Raw genomic sequence first — 20,266 nt, 5'->3', positions numbered from 1 at the left:
GCCTTTCCTTTCCAATCAACTCTTTTCCCCGCCCATCTCCTCACCTGCACTGCCAGATTGCCTTCAAGTTCCTGCTCCTTGTCGGTTTTGTTTGCCTGATTTCCTGGTTTTGACTCTCAAGTCAAACTTGCCCTGCTTTTGGGGTTCGACAAAAAAATAACCTCACTGCGAAAACTCAAAATCTCTGCCAAGTATATTTCTCCAATTCGCCGTCAAAATATCTCATCGCACTTCATATGAGACAAAATCGCGTAAAGAGTGAGAATTAAGTGAGATAAAGGTGCATCTTGAATGTCTTGTCTTCAAAATGTCTTGTTTTGAGTCACATCTCAGAAGGTTTTTAAGCTGCTGTGTGACGAATCGTCTCGTTTCAAGACATAGACTTCACAAATTTGCCAGTCAGGACTGCTAAATGCCAGTTTCTAATCAAATTTCAAGTACGTGTTGGACTTTAATCTAGACCAGCGTCACGATTACAGAACTAAAAATGAGTTAAATACACTTGAAACAAACAGGATGACAAAAAAAGATGCCACTTTTGAGGGGAAACTACTATTTCTGAGCATCACAAGCTTATTACGAGACACAAAACCTCACAATACTCGTCAAATATAGCTAAAAAAATGAGTTTCCCCAGGTAATTTCAAGTTCCATTGGTAAATTTGTGTTGCTTATTACAAGCAAAAAAATATCTAGTATTAATATTTTCTTCCAGTGAGCGCACAATCAAAGCGTAAATCAAATCTAAAATCTATTTTTTATTCGACAGAAATATTATTTCATACAATCTGATTGACCTATGATCAGGAGAAACAGTCACTTAACACAGCGGAAACTAATTAATCAATTATTAAATGAATTGATGACTATTTTGAGAATCGATTCGTTGGTTCAAAGCTTTTTGTTCATGATTAAAACAAGATTTCCGATTGTTTAAGCTTCTTAAATGTGAGTATTTCCCTCATTTCAACATAGAATTCATCGAAAGTGAATCATTTCGGTTTGTGGACAAAACGAGACATTTGAGAACGTCGTCATCTCCAGGTTTGACGAACGCCGATCAACATTTTTTTAAGGTTTTCCTGAAACTTTATGAGGCCTTTGTAATATTATGTGATTGTAAATGCATATAGGTAGTCCCAGGTAGTCTGTGACGTACAGTTGTTTAGATGTTCTAAATGACTTCCAAATGGGCCGCTTTCATCCGTTTGTTCCATACGAGGAACAAATCAGCCCAGGTCAACAGAAATGAGCATTGCAAATTCACCGCACAGGACCTTTTATTTTGTTTGGGTGATGGCCTGTCCACTAGGAAAGCTTTATCGTGCATGTTAATGTTATCTCCATGGCTCCTGCGCCTATACTGCTAATGTGCTGCATTTTGTGGGTGTTTACTATTGTATATAACCTCCACCTGCACCTCATATCACCCCCGCGCGCCTTCTCCCCGACCCCCTCCTCATCTGCGGCTCTCTAACCTCCGTCCCCCCTGCCCCGTGCATCCATCAGCGCGCTGTCACGGCAGAGGAGCTCTCCGATGCTCCTTCCTGATGCGGCCATCAAGGCCCTCCATCTAACACAAGCCGACACATCATAATAACAGTAAGAGGCCTTTCCTGTCCAGTGTCATGCTTGGGGAGATTAGTTCCCCTCCACAAAACCCAGGTAATTTGCTTTTGGTGAAACACATTTGTGGAGCGCATTCTTTCGGGGGTTAACTAGTTCACGAGAGGAGAGAGAGACACTTCTTTATGCCATTATTCCTCTCACACAGTTTAGGAGTTTGGTCGCTTTCCCCAAATCCTTCGCGATTCATATCAGACTTCCGCAAAACACGTCTATATCTGTTTTACTTCCAGTGCACTTCCAGTGGCCATGTTAAATCACACGCAGCAGAGAGGATGACCACTGAGGGACAAGTCGGTAAAGCAGAGCTGTTTTATAGCTGTCATTATTCCCCTCTGAATTATTGGGGCGGATGAGTTACAGATAGGTAAGGGTTTGAATATGTCACAGGCATAATGGGACATGAATCCGCGTATAACCCGGGTAAAGAGACAATCTGGATCCTCGCCTTTTTAAAGACATTTTGTAAATAAAAAAAACCCCATCGAACGTCGGTTCATTTGGATTCCATTCTTTATTAATCACAGCAGGTCGATCCGAATCCCCCTCGGTGTATGAATGGGCTGCACTCTGTGTCTTCTCACATTTGCTGCATGATCATATTTCATAAACACTGCATTTGAATTTTTATGTACAGAGTATGCAATATGGATGAAAAACTGAATATGTAAATAGCCGGCCCCTTTATTTATGAGCCCCTGCCGCACGCGTGCTCTTAAGTATTAGCTCGGATGATAAGACGGATGGACAGACCGCGTTGGTTAGGGGAGTGCTTGGCTGTGGGATGATTGATAATTAACGGCTTAATCAGGTTGCAGGTCATCATTTATACCCTTTTTTTTTTTCCTCAAGGATAAAAATCATATTTATAAAAAAAAAAATTGACTTTTTTAAAATAATTTCCCTGAAAGGAGACAAAAAGATGTTGCTGTTATTCCGCGCGCTGACTTCTATTAGGATGTATGGCACTGCCGGACAGAGCGGAAGCATGTCTGCACATTGATTTGAATAAATCACCCACGAAAGAGCCCAAAACTAGTCAAGTCTGTATCTTTTAGCCACACGTTTAATCCTAATGCTACATTCCATTGCATTTCCAGGCTGTAAGTGCTTTGGAATTACCCATCCCGTCGCAAAGGACTCCCTTTTTTCTTATTGTTTAGAGAGCGGTTAGCATGCCGCGGACGCTCCAAATGCGATTTTACATCCACTTATGGAAATCCATTGTTCCTCCAACATTTCCACATACAAACCAATATATGCTTTTCTAAGAGGTCTCAGACCTCAATTACATCAAAGGCAGTTTGTCCTGCTGCTGCTGCTGCTGCTGCTGCTGCTGCTGTGTGTGTGTGTGTGCTGAAGGCTTTAAACTACTGTGTCAATGCTACCCCCTTGTGACCACACTGCAGCAGAGGCATTTCTTTCACAGCCGCTCAGGAGTTTGTCCATTTCAAACATAAACCGGAGACCCATTTTTGGTCCTGCTTTTATGAGCGCGTTCAAATGGAACACGACGTTTGAGCGTCGGTGAGCAGCGTGTGTGTGGCATTCCTGGCGTCTGAGCGGCGAATAATGATAATAATAATAATAATAAAGATTAAAAAGCAGGAAAAAAGCGATCCTATTTACAACGAGGTGTGCCATGGCGTCACCTGCTGCATTTGTAGCGCTCAGATCTTCCCTCTTTTAAATCAAAGATGTCGAGGAAGACGCGGCGCTGACGTGCAGACAGATGTGTATGTCAGACGCATGTGAGGGAATCTTTTTTTCGGAGGGCACTCTTCGCTTGCAAGTCTTCTTTTTTTTTTTTTTATTGTATGGACTTCAAAAGAAATAATTAGACACACAGATATATAATTCCGCCAAAGCCGCACGGCTCACTTGTCACATGTGGCAGAAAGAAAAAGGGCCCGAGTTCTGTGAAGTGCAGTCTGCCACAGGCCGACACTTTTATTTCCTAAGTTTGCTCTATCTTCAAAGACCACACAGCTCTTTTGTTGTTGTAGCCGAATGTGGGGAATATTTGGAAAAAGAACATTTCGTTTGCCAAAGCCGGAGTTAAATTACCGCCACAACGGAATGTTATTCCGTAAAATCGCCTTCAAATATGGAACAAAAAAAAATCATCACTGTCACTCCAGCATAATGAACTGTAATTAACTCAATTCCCGTTTTTTTAAGATTCTTGTTCCGACAATGGCACCAAACAGTGGGCTACCCAGCGGCGAGATGTCACCGTGTATTCTTCCACTAAAGTGCCAAATAATCAAGGCACTTTAATATTGTTCAGTATTGAAAATAAAAGTCTCACAACAGTTTAAATGAAACCAGGGGGCGGCGCCACAGAAACACAGACACACGCCCACAGAAAGGTCATAAGGTCGACTAAAATTGACATTTTCTGGACCAAAACGATGAATCGAGGAAATAATCGACGGATGAATCGACAGATGGAAATTTATTTGACTATTTTCATAATCGATTCATCGGTTCAACGCTTTTTTTCATGATTAAAACAAGATTTCCGATTGTTTAAGCTTCTTAAATGTGAGTATTTTCTTCATTTCTTCGGTCTGACGCACATTTTTTAAGGTTTTTCTGACATTTTACGACAGATGGACATAACCGTTGCAGTTGCAGCTCTGCAGAGATACACTTTATCACGTGCATAGTAAAGAAATGCTGGTTGGAGGAATTAGCCGTGAGACTTTGTGTGTTGACATCTCACAGATCTCCCCCAGGGGCCATGTCAATCACAGGACATGTGATTACAGGAGGTCCACCGCCCCCCCTCCCCTGCCCTCTCATTGACACCTTTCATTGACTTTCCTTCATACAGATCAGTGAGCCTAAACCCTTTCATTCAGGGTGACCCATTTGCTGTCCCCCTGTCCCGGTCCCACTGTGGACAGGTTGATTTCAGACTTCAACACGGTTCCGCCCCTCATTAACAAGTCGGCGTACGCGACCGAAAACAATGTACACTTCAAAAAAGAGGAGAAATAGTGCCTGGATTGTTTCCCCTCGCTGACCTTCGGTCGCACGTATGTAAACATGTGACCCAATCCCCGTCGCCGCTACATTGTTATTTATGTCATATAATCATTCCAACTCCCCCGAGGACGCGGCCGGCAAACAAACATGACCAAAATACATATTTAGATTTATTTGTCTGCAACTGTCCAATAAAACATATCCTTTGCATTTCCATCCCTGGGCTTTAGTCCCAGTGGGAGTTGCCGGCTGAGAAATGTTGTGCTTTCAAGCTTCAGGGAACAACGATGTGAGCAATGTTCAGGCTGGGAAGTGAGGGCGGGGGGGGCGGATGGGCGAGCAGTACACTGCTTAAGTGTTGTGGTATAAAGAGGGAAGAAGCCGGATTTTCACTCTAAGGGTTTAAGCTACACTGGGAGCGAGGTGTGATCGTCATACTCATCTCAGGAGGACTCTTATTATTTATCCATCCATGGCGTCTACGTTTTTCCCGTACGATATGTTTCCGTCGAAGAGTAGACGTGTGTGTGTGTAGTGTCTGACTCAAGCACAATCTGAGTTGTTGAAAGGAAGCCCGACTTAGAAAAAACGACAGTCACAACTTCCAATATTTTTTACGACGTGCTCGGATGGCGCCATCGTGGTCCACGGGTTTCAGGGTGTTTGTGGCCGGAGAGTCATAAATGAATTGCCGTTAAAGAGGGTCACTCAAGGGGGGTGGGGGGGGTAAGGGTATTTCCATAGGATTTCAATAACGCGCTCTTGAAATTGAATACATTGCAATATGCCCTTTTATAGTATTAGCATATTTAGGCTTGTTTGAAATGTAATTGGAGTTCAAAAAAATTGCACCTCACATTCTCAGACTGACAAAAAAAGCCTTAAGCCTCGGGCAGCCTGTGGCCAAGTGGAAAGGGAATTTGACTTGTAACCAGACAGAGGGTCGCCGGTTCAAATCCCCACCCAGCCAAAAAAGGGCTGAGGTACCCGGGCGCGACTCAGTGTGCTCCCAATTCTAGGATGGGTCGAAATGCTAACTTAAAAGTCAAACCTAAAACTAACTTAAAAGTCTTATTTCGTAAGCTTGCAACTGTTACGCGGCGTTACGGAACGGCGTCAAAAAAACACGTTTTCCCTTCATCAAGTTCGTTACATCAATATTCGGATTCCCGCGGCGTCGATTCTGATATTAAACTGTTCGCTCTCTGGGCAGCCGGAATATTGGTTTCTCCCACTTTCCGTAATTAGCGATGATCAAGAGGAATTATAAGCGGCGGTTAACAACACTGGACTCCTCAATGACCCTGATAGACGGTCAATTATAGTGATCAGGTCATGGCGTTTATTGGATTCAAAGTGGCAGTGATGGGCCCTTTTGGCCTCGCGTGGGTAATTATCACATTTCTGCATGATTTAAGGCGACAGTGTATAACGAGAGAGACTTGACTTAAATTGAATCATTTTCTTATCTTATGTATTTATGCAAGAGTGAACAAGTGATGGCCACGAGTGGAATAATGCAACGGGGCTGGGATTAGTGTGGCGTTCACGTGCCGCGGCGCCACGGCAGAATTGTCTTTTAAATTCTCCTTTAAAATGTGCAACTCTACGTGGATAATTCACTTCCGTGTGCTTTTAAATTACGCTGGTTTTCACTGTGCGGGAGCTGCAGTTTTTGTTGTTGCTGTAAAGGCCGCTCACTATAAAACATCTCACGGTCAACAGCCTCTGGTTCTGCTGGCTGCTGGAGGAAATGTGCCAATAGAAAGCAGATGCTATAGCAGTGATCACAGTTGTCAATAAATTGTCTCTTCCTCGCCGTCATCCGTTATTCTCAGGAAGAAAAGGAAAGAAGAAATTGTTGAGGCAGCCACAGACAGCTCTCTGAATCCAGACACCTGAATATGATCAACTGAAAAAGCTGCTGCTCAGCTCCTCTGTTAACAGAGGGAATACATCAGTGCCTTGTTTATTTACCTTTTTTTTTTCTTTTTTTTTCTTTCCACATGCCAGAAAAGGTCAGAGTCAGAGGATTATGCCGCACGGCCCGAGTAGAACTCAATAAAAGCCCGGCAATGAAAACAATATCATCCATATTTTAAACAGCTGGCATCCAAACAGAGGGAGTCTTACACTGGGGTGCCAATTATTCCACTTCTCGAACCACAGCAGCTCAGGTGTACCATCGCAAAAAAAAACAAAAAAAAAAACTATTATTTCATCCGCTGTGTGAAACATCTCAGACGAGTATTTTTATAATCATGAAGCACTAACTAATGCTTGATGCTGGGGGGCGGGGGGGCAGATTTATTGGTGTTTAAATGCAGATGTTTTTCAAGCAGCAAGTACGGTTGTTTTTATAGTCGGGGGTTTGTTTTCCCTCCGCGGACTTATTTAAGTCAGCGCGGCGCAGTCTGTGCTCTATAATCCTGATGTATTATTAATCATGTCTTCCTATGCAAGTCAACAACAAGAGAAAGAAAACATCCCCTTTTTTTGATTTTTCCTTTTTTTTTTCCCCTCTTTCACACGAAAGTGCGCTGGATTTGCAACAGGGCGAGGTCCAGGGTGACAGGATGCTTTATTGTCTTCCCCCGTACAGTAAACCCGATGGCTGCGTTGTTTGCTTTGGTCTCCGTCTTTGCAGAGCAGGACGTTTGACGTTCGCTCGCTTAAATTAAACGTGACCTAACGAGGCCTTAACTCCTCATCGGGGTCATTCTGTCAAGCTGGGAGAAAAAAAATTCACTTTATTTTATTCACTCCAAAGTTAGACCACAGAAAAACAAATCTGATTCCTCTTTGATTCCCCCGTCGCGTTCGCTTTCTCGTGTCACGCTTCCCGTGTCGTTCCGAGCACATGTGAGGTCAATGGACTCAAGTGTGCAACTCCATGATCGCAACAGGTGTTCGGGGGGCATTATTTCACTCCTCGCATGGGTAAGATGATAATCCAAGTCTAGGCCACTGACAGACTGCAACATGATTCACTTGGACAGTGACTGACTGCACATCCAATTTGTTTCAACTCCGGAGCAGCAGCTTATTATCTGAAATGCATGAGATGTCTGCGCATGAGAGGCATGATCAGCTGGGGCATGCGCCGGGGCTGCTGGGAAAGTAATCAATAAGGGATTGTCTCTTGTAGTTTAGGCCGACACATTATGACAGAGCTGAAAATTAAACAGGCAGATATTAATAATAATGGAAATCAGAGGCTCATGGAAGAGACCGTGGGGGGGGCGGGGCTGAAAATATGGATGGCTGTGGAAGCACGAGTGGGTAGAAGGTGGGTGCAGCTGGCATTTTGGGTCTTTCCTGGAAATCATCATACATGGTAGCCCCCTCTTTTTGGTTAACTTAAAGTTCACCGTGTACTATTTTCAAAACTTTTTTTTTTTGGCCAATTTTCCGGCCCCTCGTGGGGGTTTTTGCGGCGTAAACAATTGCTCCATAAAAAGTTCCCCGTGTGATCGATTCCCATAATAAGCAACAGCTGCGACGACACTAGAGGAAACAGATTAGCACCGGAGAGCACAATCGGACCGCGATGCATGCATAAGTTATTATTTAATATGGATTTAATTACTTTCGTTTTCCAGTCGTGGACACTTCTTCCCGCAGAAGATGCGCCCAAGTGTCTGCTTGCGTGATATCGGAGAAACACCGCGATTCCTTGCGTCGTCAATTAGCCGCGGCTATCTATTTCTATTGTTTGAGCAACAGACACATCTTCCTGGGTGGGGGCAGGGTGGAGTGTGTGTGTGTGTGGGGAGTTAACAAACTGCATTACAGGCCATTACAGATGCAGTGTCATTGATTATTTATACCCATATAAAATGCCTGGCTCCCCCGGTGGACCAGGCTTGCTTGGCTAGCTCTGATAAAATGTTCCCTCTAAATCACCGCACCAGGCAAACAACACATTCAAATACATAAGAGAGTTGGAGGGAGAAAAAAAAAATAATGTTTAATAGATGCGATGATCACTGCATCAAAAAGGAGAAATAAAAAGAAAAGCTTTGTATTATTGAGCTAATAACTCGTTGCATTTCCTGCCCTCTTTTCTTTTTTTTTTTTGACGTTTATCTGACGTGTGTGTTTTGATTCATTTTAGGCGAGAGGAACTGGACGGGGGGGGGTGGATCACATCACATCACTCCTGGAGATTTGTTCACAGCGGATATTTTTGTGCATTCGTTAGCAGGGGAGCAGATGGCGAGCCTCACAAGGAAGTCAGCACTTTTTTTGAACTTTGGTGTTGCAGGTTGTCTGCGCCGGAGCGGGACCTTCTTCAACCAGTCACCTCACCATGGGAATATTCCCCGCTCCGATATTAATGGTCGTCCTTTGCCGAGGCGACCACCTCAGCACAAAGCCCGCGGCGAAGAAAACGCCGCGCCTCTCGAAATCCTCCCCACAGCGACATTGTGGCACCTTCAAAAACTTCCCTGAAGAACATAGATCAAGAGCTGAGTCGGCTAAAAACAGCCACGTCGTCAGTTGACACGCCGCCCTCTAAATATTTGTCGTTACCAAGAAATGCATCCTCGATCACGCGCAGGTTACAGGTCAAAGTGCCAGATGTCCCGTAGCGCGGCGTGTAGGGAAAGGCTCCGGGAAACGCCCGCGCGGCGCGTGTCTCGCTCGTGAAAAACAGCAAAAGAGGCGGCGTGAGTTCATATTGGACACACTTCTCAGAGCACGGGAAAGTGTGAAAGAGGGAACATCTTGTATCATCTGTCTTCCTTAAAATGCCGAAGCCGTGACAAAGTGGATGGAGAAATTATGATTAATGATAAGACATATTTAGTCAATATCAGTAATTCTCTCTCTTCCCTCCGCTGTGTTTTTATCCCCTCGTCGTGGAGTTAAAAAGACACTCGTTCATTCTAAATTGCACTTTGAAGGCCAGATTGTGATCAAATTGAAATGGACACTGTGCATGTTAATATCAATATCTCCATCCAGGAGAGGGATTGTCAGGACGCCTTTTTATGAATTTATATCTTATTTACACTCCGGGGGAAGCGTATGTGGACGTGTAGGTGTCTTTTTAACGGCGGCGCTCTCGGAAAACAACTCCAGCCACAGCTTTTTAGCCATGAACACTTTGTTTTTTCAATATTTGACCACAGTCCTTAGTAATCTGTCTGTCTGTCTGTCTGTCTAGCATTCTACTTAGCTTACAAGCTATCTATCTGTCTGACTAGCATGCTAGTTATCTTAGGAGCTATCTATCTATCTATCAATCTATCTATCTAGCTATGCTAGTTAGCTCTATCTAAGCTATCTATCTATCTATCTATCTATCCATGCTATCTATCTAGCATGCTAGTTAGAGCTATCTATCTAGCTATCTATCTATCTAGCATGCTAGTTAGCTTACAAGCTATCTATCTAGCATGCTAGTTAAGTTATGAGCTATCTATCTATCTAGTATGCTGGTTAGCTTATGATCTATCTATCTATCTATCTATGTAGTTTGCTAGTTAGCTTACAAGCTATTTATCTGTCTAGCATGCTAGTTAGTTTACAAGCTATCTATCTAGCATGCTAGTTAGGTTACGAGCTATCTATATCTATCTACTAGCATCTGCTATCTAGGCTATCTAGCTGCTAGCTAGAAGCTATCTATCTAGCATGCTATCTATCTATCTTGTATGCTAGTTAGCTTATGATCTATCTATCTATCTATCTATCTATCTATCTAGCATGCTAATTAGCTTACAAGCTATCTATCTAGCATGCTAGTTAGGTTATGAGCTATCTATCTATCTATCTAGTATGCTAGTTAGCTTATGATCTATCTATCTAGCATGCTAGTTAGCTTACAAGCTATTTATTTGTCTAGCATGCTAGTTAGCTTACAAGCTATCTATCTAGCATGCTAGTTAGGTTATGGGCTATCTATTTATCTATCTATCTATCTAGTTAGCTTACAACCTATCTATCTGTCTGTCTGCCTAGCATGCTAGTTAGCTTAGGAGCTATCTATCTAGCATGCTAGTTAGCTTACAAGCTATTTATTTGTCTAGCATGCTAGTTAGCTTACAAGCTATCTATCTAGCATGCTAGTTAGGTTACGGGCTATCTATTTATCTATCTATCTATCTATCTAGTTAGCTTACAACCTATCTATCTGTCTGTCTGCCTAGCATGCTAGTTAGCTTAGGAGCTATCTATCTATCTAGCATGCTAGTTAGGTTACGAGCTATCTATCTATCTCAATCTAATCTCAAAATTGTCGTACTTTTTTATATATTTTTCAAAAGAAAAACCATAAAAATGGTAAATAACATAAACCTCCTGTTTAGTTTGCGTTATGAATGACGCCATGTGTCTTTGGTGATCACTGGTGTCCTGACACTCGATAGCAGCCGCAGCCGCAGCAGCAATACCCACAGCCACAGGGTAGGAGAGAGCGCTCTAAGCTCGGCAGTGCACTGAGTGGGATGTGTGTCAGTATAAGCAGCCGCGGAACTGAGAACATGACAGGAAGATGAGTGAAAAGTGTCACGCAACACAACGCAACATCCCCTCTGAGGAGTCAGACATGCCGGGGACTCATTATGTGTAATGTCTTGTTACCCGGCACACACTCGCTAACACACTTAAACCCCGACTACTCACAATCCATAGAATTTCATTTCTCTGCACAAGATACCTGAGAAAGATCTAATTACACGACTGAGGGATGATTGAAAGGTGTAGTAATGGACCGAATGGCGACACTGAAACACCTTGTTATAAACTGATTTGCTGGATGCCATCCGTCACACTTCCGGGGAGGGAAACAGTGCAGCAACAGGTAGTGCAGTGTGTTGAGTCAATGGAGCCCAACAAAGCGCACAGAGCGAGAGGACGAGGACGGGGACGGCGACTGGAGCAAAGGACGAGGGGATCGCACTGCCCCCCGAAAAATGTTTGCAGAGCCTATACTGAACACCGTTGTCGAGGTTACTATTTATCTCATGCCAGCCAAGTTGGCACGCACATCTGGCGCCGGGTACTTAGTGCAATTATTTATGATTTCCTCCAAGATTTAAAAGCTCTTCGCCCGGCCTTGTAATGCAGTAACTGATTGCACTGCTAATGTAATTAAGGGGAGATTATGATGTCCACGTGGCACACCAGATGGTGGCATTCACAGCGATGGGGGAAGGCACAACTGGCACACCACTGCACAAGGGCAGTGAGGCGCAGTCAGTCGGAGCAGTCCAGACTCCCCACCAGACGGAGGAAAGTATATATGTGTGTGTGTGTGTGTTTGATGATAAGTTGAGCAATGAGGTGTAAGCTGCTATAGAGACGACTGTATGCGAGATGCCACCTAAGAAAGGAGAATAAAGCAAAGTGACCGTCACAAGAAATACAGAATGTCATCTTTGATAAATCTATTCCCACGTTTTCAACTTTAGCCAAGAACACAGGTGGCGTAACTGGGAAATTAAATCACGTTTAAATCATGTTTCAGAAAGATTTTCCAGTCATGGCAACAATGAGACCGCACCAAACTGACCTTTAATTAGAAGAAAGCATCATATTATGCAGCCTTACAAGGTTATATCCTATGGGGCACTGGTAGGTTTGTTAAAGCTTGTTATTATAAGCTATTCAAGAGACACAGGCATATTTTTTATTTATTTTCTTACATGTAGACAGAAAAAGAGAGGAGGAGGAGGAGGGGAGTGAGGGTCATGTACGAAATGAGACCTGCAGATTTCTGCAAAGCCTGTAATGGGTTCATGCGGGTGACGGGGACGTTGGGGTGCAGTAGATTTCCCAAGTTGAGATAGGGATATTATTACTCTCACGGTGGCAACACAGAAATCTCCGTCTTCAGTCCCCAGACTAGTGTCAGCAAATTACTAAACACAGTGAATGACCTTTACACAGGGAAAGAAAACCTTTTTTTTTTTATCATTTGGGTGCAAAGTCATTCACAGAGGTATAATTTTGGTCCAGGGGCTCTTTTATCATCCGCTGATTACCACTCACGACCGGCCCAAAATGCGCGCGCGCGCGATGTCTCACGTTTGACGGGATGACCCGGAGTTTATGGGACGGACTTGATCTGAGACGTGTCATAAAGCAGACACAGAAACAAGGCCCTGGACAAAGAAATCACGGGGTTTTTAATGAACCTTTTCCAAATGCCATGCTGTAATGCTCTGCATCCTACGCTGGCTGGCTGGCTCGCCCCCCCCGCCCCCCCACAGAAAGCTGCCACAGCCATCATTCATCTTACCCACAGTCCTCGGCGTGCGATGTGCCACACATTAAAACACTGTAATAGCTGATGGCTTTCACAGTTAGCATGTGTTGCCGATATCTCCAGACTCGCGACGAGCGTTTCATCACCTATTCCATAATTAGACCATTACTTTAGCAGGTGTAGCTCTTTTCAAACATGTGTTGTATTTTTTCTCTCTCTCTCTCTCGCTCTCTCTCTACTGACACCTGAGATTTTGTCTCATCGCCAGCCTCTAAATAAAATGAGCATGCCTATTTCAGATGGACTGACAACACCTTGATGTGATAGCATGTGTTGGTGGGATCATGTGTGTGAGGCGGGTGATGGTGACGATGGAGGCTGATGACATATGATTGCTCTAAAAATGTAAATCTTCTTCCGCCACCATTAATGTATGTGCTGTAATTATATGTCTTTGACAACAACACTATTGAGCAGTGTTGGGCAAGTTACTCTGGTAGAGTAATGAGTTACTTACTTGTTACTACAATATAAATGGTAAAATAAATAAATAGATTATTATTATTCAGATTCTCCTTAAAGTCGGTACTGATGGAGAAAGTTGACGGATAGTTTTGCAAAGGATTACCATAACACCAGAGAGATAAAGACTTATATATGAATATATCATAGCAACAGACAGGATACAAAGACTGGACACATAATATTATGGGATATTTACTCACTGAAGAAAAAGTCCTTTAGTATGTGTGGAGGCTGCTATAAGAAAAGTCTCCCCTGGAATTACAAGTGCATTTAAAGAAAAAACGTGTCACGTCATGTTAGGCCGCTAAATACCTCTCACACTGTCGTGGCATATGGCATCGCGTCACGCAACAGAGCAACTAGTCCTTGATGGGAATGAATTAGAATAATAGCTGCTCAATGAAATGTATTGTTTGAATGGTCGGCTGTATGATGGGGTAGAAATAATAAACGCGATGGGAAAGCATCTGCCACTGCCTGGTGTTTTGGACACTTTTTTCCACTGTGAGAGATTCCAGCTGAACTAATATATTGCTCTTTATTTTACTTTGATCAGATTACAGTAATGACGTGTGATGATTACAGAGAGGAGCAGCTGTCAGGAGGCGTGACCTACAGATACATCCGCGTAATGATAGTCATTTAGTGGAGCACTGCTTTAATTCAAAACAATATTGCAAAGGAATAAACCCGCGAGTCAGTGCAGCACAGTCGTCCCAGTATCTATTCACTCTGACACAGTAAAGTGACATGTTAAGCAGTCATTTGACTTCCTGATTGTGCTTTCATAAAATGTTCTCATTTGTTAAATTAAAAAAAAAAAAATCTGTGCTGCACTCACTGGCTCAGCGTGCATCCTGTTTATCAGTGACTATTGATGGAGAGGCGCATAAATAATCACCGCACAATGAAAACACAAATCAAAACATTTAAAAATTAAACAGACAACAGTAACAGCTGGAACTTCTCTCCTCTGCTTCGAAGGCTGTGTTTTTGTCTGCGTTGGTCTGACTGTGCGTCGCATAACTAAGGAAGTGATTAGAAAGACATTTTCTAAGGATAATGAATTACACTTTGCATAAACTTGGATGTTTCCTGAGGTTTAAATTAACAAAATTATGAAAAAGTTATCATTTTATAATAATAATTCTACTACTACTACTACTATTACTAATAATAATATTAAAAATAACAGAGTGCATGGCATAGTAAATATAACGTGTCAGGATAATGGAACTGTTTCGGTTAATCATTTATTGTCCACGATACCCGGAAGCATTTAGCTGCCGGGTCGGCGGTGTAAAGTCCAGACCGGCGCAGGTCAACAGGAAGACACGTTTGAACAGGTAAAAAAAATAAATAACTGTCACATTTAAACGGAAAGAAATAGATTAAAAACAAATGTCACGTTTCAGCGGAGACAGATAAACGCGGCGACGTTTATTTCGCTTCTGCTGTGTTAACTGGCAACAAGTAAGGGACTAAACTAGCATATTATGCTAGCTGATGTCAATTACTAGCTGATATAAGCTACTATATAAGTTTGACTTCATTTATTTACTCCAAAGACCAAATAAATGCATGAAGGCTGAGTTAAAAGGGATATTTGATTATTTCTAATCATGTTTATTTTATTATTTATACTGATTTGGAAAGTGCAACATGCATTTATTAAAGTAGTGAATGTCGGAACCTCTAAACTACCTCGCTATTGTTGATGTAAAGCTGCAGCTAACGATTGTATTCATAATCCATGAATCTGTCGATTAATCAAGTAATCATTTGGTCCAGAAAATGTATAGAAATGTTGATCAAATGTGGAAATGATGTTCTCAAATGTCTTGTTTGAATGATTTCTTTGTTTTATGGAGCAAAGAAAGGAGAAAATATTCACTTTTAAGAAGCTAAAATTATCAAAAAATCTTGTTTTAATAATGGGGGAAAAACCCTCCCCAATAAATCGATTATCAAAGTAGTCTATGATTCATTTAGTAATTGATAAATAATCAATTATTTGAGTAATTGTTTCAGCCCTATCTAGATGACCACTCATAGTGCTAGTTTTGTATCATACACCCATTCACATCAACACTGTGCACTCTAACCGAGCAATTTATAAAATTGTATGTTTTGTCTTTAATTTTTATAAAAAATAGTATAAAATTGTTTGCTGCCTCATGGGCTGTGGTTTGACTGGAAAACAATCTGCTCATTTATTTCTGTTATATTAAATACAAAATTTTAGACTTCTAAGCCTATGTTCAATTGTGCTGTGTTGATTATTAACGTGGGTATCGCAGACCATCAGAGTATACACATACTAGTAAACAGGAATAAGTTTGGATGGGCTTTTCTTTGGTTTTCTGTCTCCAAGCCTCAATGTTGTTTTGGAAAAACAAACCTCATTCGGAACAAATTAATGTTACTAAGAGATCCTTCATCCTATTAGCCAATTTGCTCTCCTGTTTCATTTGAATAAGTACAGCTTTCTAACATTTGTTAAGGAGACAGCTGTTTCTGGAGTAAATCCCCTAATTTGATCAGTGTAATTGCAATGGATTTCGTAAACATCAAGATTGAATGCTGCAACTTTGTCAGTTAGTACACGAATGCTTTAAACCTAATCTAATAAAATTGCATAAGGGAACCTTTGCAAAGCCACTCACCCCGTAAAAAGGCTCGCATAGCCATTAGGCAAAAATTCCCTCAGACAGGAAGAGTTAGCAATTGATTGGGACTTCCTTGAAAATATGCGACCACTCTGCCTAATTTGTGATTTGGTGAAGTCACTGCATGGTCTCCAAACGCTGTTTTGTCACTGGTCTCACTTGTCATGTGATCTCGGATTAGGCTGCCACTTTTTCTTCTAGATCCTAATTAGCCTCATCAAGAAGTCAATAATGTGGTCATTTTAGCCAAGAAAAACCTTGTCCATTCTCCATGTATTGACCCAGAAGTCCCATTTAGTTTCACTCTTTGTAATATGTGTTGTTTTTTTGTTGTTGTTTTTCTCTTCCAGTATCTGCAATTTGACGTTTTAAATATTTTTTTTCTTATTTTTTTTTTAGTTTTAGCCACTTGTCCCAAGTGACAGATCTACTTTAATCAAGGCACATGTTTTCTCTGGTGAAATGCCAAAAGCATGATGAGGCTGATCTGCTTCTCTAACAGATTTCCAACATGTCTGAAGTGAGTAGCCAGCTGCCTGCAGACCCCATCTCTGCAGTTGGAGTCGTCACGTCTCCCAATAAGGCTCCCGATGGCTATTGTGTTGTGAGTAATCATTAAAAAAAAAAAAAAAATTAATGTATTTAACTTATTAGCTGGTTTAAGATGCTTTTTTTTCTTTCAATCTCCCATAGATGTGTAATTGTTGGATGTTGGCAGCGTTCCAATGTTGTTTTGATGACTTATTCATTAAGTTTACTTTGATGATTCTCTTGTGGACATTCTTCCTGGTTGCCACCACAACCAAAGGCCAAAAAAAAATGAGTTCGAGTCATTTAAGTTTACCCCCATGTTTCTCTTGAACTCAAGTATACACGTCAAGGCTGTAGAGGCTTCAGATGAGCCTTTTTGTTATGAAAATGACAAACAAGAGGTTAAAAATTTAAGAGTTACTTTTAACAGAGCCCAAAACAAGCTCAAGGGCAGATCTCTCTTCCTCTCACTCGCTTCCTATTTCACTCTTTGCTTTCACCCAACGTCTCTCAGCCCTCACCCTCCAACCCCTCCTCCAGGTTTTTATCTCTTCCTGCTCCTCCCCGCACACCCAGCTCATTGTAATCCCTGGCAGATGATGGTGGGTTGGCATCAGGATGGAGCCACTGGCGGCGAAAGTGAACCAGTACATTTCAGCTGATGTGCAAACGCCGTGCATGTTGCGGGGGCCTAAAAGTTGAACGTGGCACAGATTTGCTCTTGTAGCAGATACTCAGTAAATTGATAAAGACTCAGATGTTAATCTGTAGGTTGCACGGTGGTAATTCTGGAATTACATGGGATTTACTGCATTGTTAAACATGCAGTGAATGCACGGAACTATTACTTAATTCATAAAATGCAGTGTCACAACATTTGCTTATGAATTCATACAAACTTTCCCTTAGAGTCAATTATTTTAAATTAATTTGAACTAAGCATGAAAACAAAGAGATAACAAAACATTCCAGGAGCCCAAAGCCTGTCTTTAACATTATAATTCTTGGTGGTAGAGTTCAGTTTTGCCAGTTTTTCTTTGTAAAATAGAAACTATAATCTTCAAGGTGATCATAAAATATGACGGTGTAAACCTATGAATAATAAGTCAAATACAAATCATCTTCCAAGATAAAATTCAAGGCCTTTCAGACTCTGGAGCACTATTTTTAAATGCATTCGTCCCATCTTCGGTTACATCTTTTGAACACCGCTGTGTGGTGTTTCATCTGCCGGCGTGAAGAACAAACAAAAAACATATCAACACTCAGTATCAGTGCTCCTAATGCAGTGTTGCACTGTGGAGAAGGGGAAGTCTCAGGGTGTGACACTGCACTGATTTGTTTTCCCTTTTTAAATTCTGCTTAATGCCAGTTGCTCAGCATTCTTACCGTACTTCTTACGCTGCAGATCAAAGGGCTGATTAACTCTTTTGCTCTCTGATATGGCTGCGCTCACATCTCTGAACTTGAGCAAGTTGTTCCAACGCACGAGAGCACGGGGGCCCAGATCAAACGCTGCTCCGCTGGGATCAGGAGCTCTGCTGAAGCACCAGCAGCCACCCAACATCAAACGCCACGAGAAGACTCACACACACATGCGCCCTCTGCGCACAAAGGGGATAATGTGTGTATTTCAGTTTCATCTAAGGCACTTGACATATCTTGCTCATAAAATGTGTTACTAAAATGAGGGTTTATTTGAAGAGGCCCAACTTCAGATTAGCTGTGTTGCCTTAATCAACCCTGTAGCTGCATGTTCGTCTTTCGATTGAGCAGATGTGTGCAACGTCTGCATCTACAGCCAGGAGAAGTCTAGCTTAGCATGTAGACTTTTGGCACTTTTCGACTCTACAGTTCTAGTATTAATCGGCCTCGGCACGACTCGGTTGTTTTCAGTGTACTGAATCATTAGAATCATAACAAGATTTGTTCACCGAAATCGAACCGGAGCACAGACACGGAACTGTAATACGGTGGAAGGGGTTGAGATGTGGCTCACGATCACAGTAATGCACCAGACTCCTCCTGTTAAATATTGAGATTTTAGAAATGTCCTCGCTAAAAGTTGGAGATTAACGCATGTTTCTCAGGATTTGAATGTCTTTTTAAGTGATCTACAGTTCGGCATTGTTCGGTTTGACTCCTGGTGGTCATCTCTTGCCAAGCCAAGTCGTGCTAGAACTGTATGGTGTACAGTATATTGTACACTGGTTTCCACCTGGAAAAAGGTGGTTTACATACACTGTAAATGGGTATCTATTAATGTCATTTGTTTATCCTGGTGCAAATCCTCAGTTTAATGTAAAGATGGCGTACCTATTTCAGTCCGTGCATGCGTCACTGGTACTCTTTCGTTGCTCTCTTTTCTCTTTGATGAAGGTGGAAACACATCCTCCCAAATCTCTCGAAAATCTTCACTCTGACCTCTTGTGTTTATGTTTAGGTTGACACATAAGGGTTTTCCAATGCATGAAATAGGTGATCAAAAATAAGAACTTTGTCATTTTTTATTAACTTTTTTTATTGAACTTTTTTTTTTTTATTAAAATTTGTGATTGTTAAAAAATGGCAAATATTGACCCAACCAATTAATCAGACTAATTTCAATTTCAACATTTATTTTAGGTGTGAGACAAACAGAAGAAAAAGGCCCCTACTGATGGCTCTTTATTAATTTACATAGAAGCAAGCCAATAACCCTATTTCCAAAACAGTCAAACTGTTACTGACAAAAGAGAGAACTTTTCAAAGTAACCACAGCTTCAGATCATGAACGTCAGCATATTTCAGTTCAGAGAAAAGATCTGAAACACGCTTTTATTTGTTCAGTATTTCTCTTCTTCTGTAAAGAGATTGTTGGTTTTTTTTCCCCCCCCTCGATGTCTTCTCCTGCTTTCACTCTGTGGAGATTTTTGATGGTGTGCCGTTATATCTTTGTATTCACAGCTGTGTCTCTCAGTGCTTCACAGCAGCGTGCTGCTGATGTCGGTCTCCAGAGATGCTTCATAGGAATATTCAGCACCCCCTAAAGACTTATTTCATAGGTGGGCTTTTAGATCACTGTAAACGTAAGATTTTAGGAAGTGGCAGTTGAATATGTCACCGTGTTTTACATCAAATGATGCTGCCGTATTTGAATATCACAGCCGTGGCGTCTCTTATTAGATATGTGGCACTCCTCTTGATGTCTTTAATGACGGAGCCAGACGTTGGCAGGCTTGAAAGTACTAGAGAAGAGCCAGAGCAACTTTACACATGCCTTTCCTGCCGTGGCTCAGCAGTTGGCGTTTCAAATTCAAGCTGCGTAGCATCCTTGCTGCCGGTGGCTGTGGCAGGATGATGCCTGAGGTGCCTCTGAGGAGGACTGTGCCCTCGTTACTCCTCAACTTGACTTTGGGTTTCACAAAGCGAGCCCTTTGTTTACGCTGACAGGATGCGCTGGCTACTGACCTGGAAAAAGTGGCCAAGACGGGTTGTCTTGTAAAGAAGAGGGAGGCTGGTGATGTATAGGCTCCTTCTGGGACCTTTCATGAAAGTGCTGTTGGAGACGCCCTGCAATCCCTCTCTCTGCTCATCGTCTACTCTCTCTCTCTCTCTCTCTCATCCCACTATCTATCTCTGTTCCCCACTCCACTCTCTGCTCTCATCTCATCTAGTCAGTGGTGGTTTTGCATGAATCTCCCCATGCCATGTTTCCCCCCTC

General features: G+C 42.1%; 1 protein-coding gene across 4 annotated transcripts in view; it reads left to right on the top strand.

Moving 5' to 3' along the window:
- Nucleotides 1-14,645: 14,645 nt before the first annotated feature.
- Nucleotides 14,646-20,266, top strand: part of LOC122769000 (multivesicular body subunit 12B-like) — a 31,887-nt gene continuing 26,266 nt past the window's right edge. For all 4 annotated transcript variants that reach the window (XR_006360399.1, XR_006360398.1, XM_044025248.1 and 1 more), the window contains exons 1-2: nt 14,646-14,709; nt 16,535-16,636. Coding sequence is in view for 2 of the 4 variants with exons in the window: in XM_044025248.1 (XP_043881183.1) it covers nt 16,544-16,636 (93 nt within the window). In the remaining 2 variants the exon portion in view is untranslated. The remainder of the gene's footprint in view (nt 14,710-16,534; nt 16,637-20,266) is intronic.

Source organism: Solea senegalensis, linkage group LG5, assembly GCF_019176455.1.
Source record: "Solea senegalensis isolate Sse05_10M linkage group LG5, IFAPA_SoseM_1, whole genome shotgun sequence".
In the NCBI taxonomy this organism is placed as follows: domain Eukaryota; kingdom Metazoa; phylum Chordata; class Actinopteri; order Pleuronectiformes; family Soleidae; genus Solea; species Solea senegalensis.
The sequence above is the reverse complement of the archived record's forward strand: the minus strand, read 5'-3'. Positions and strand labels throughout refer to the sequence as shown.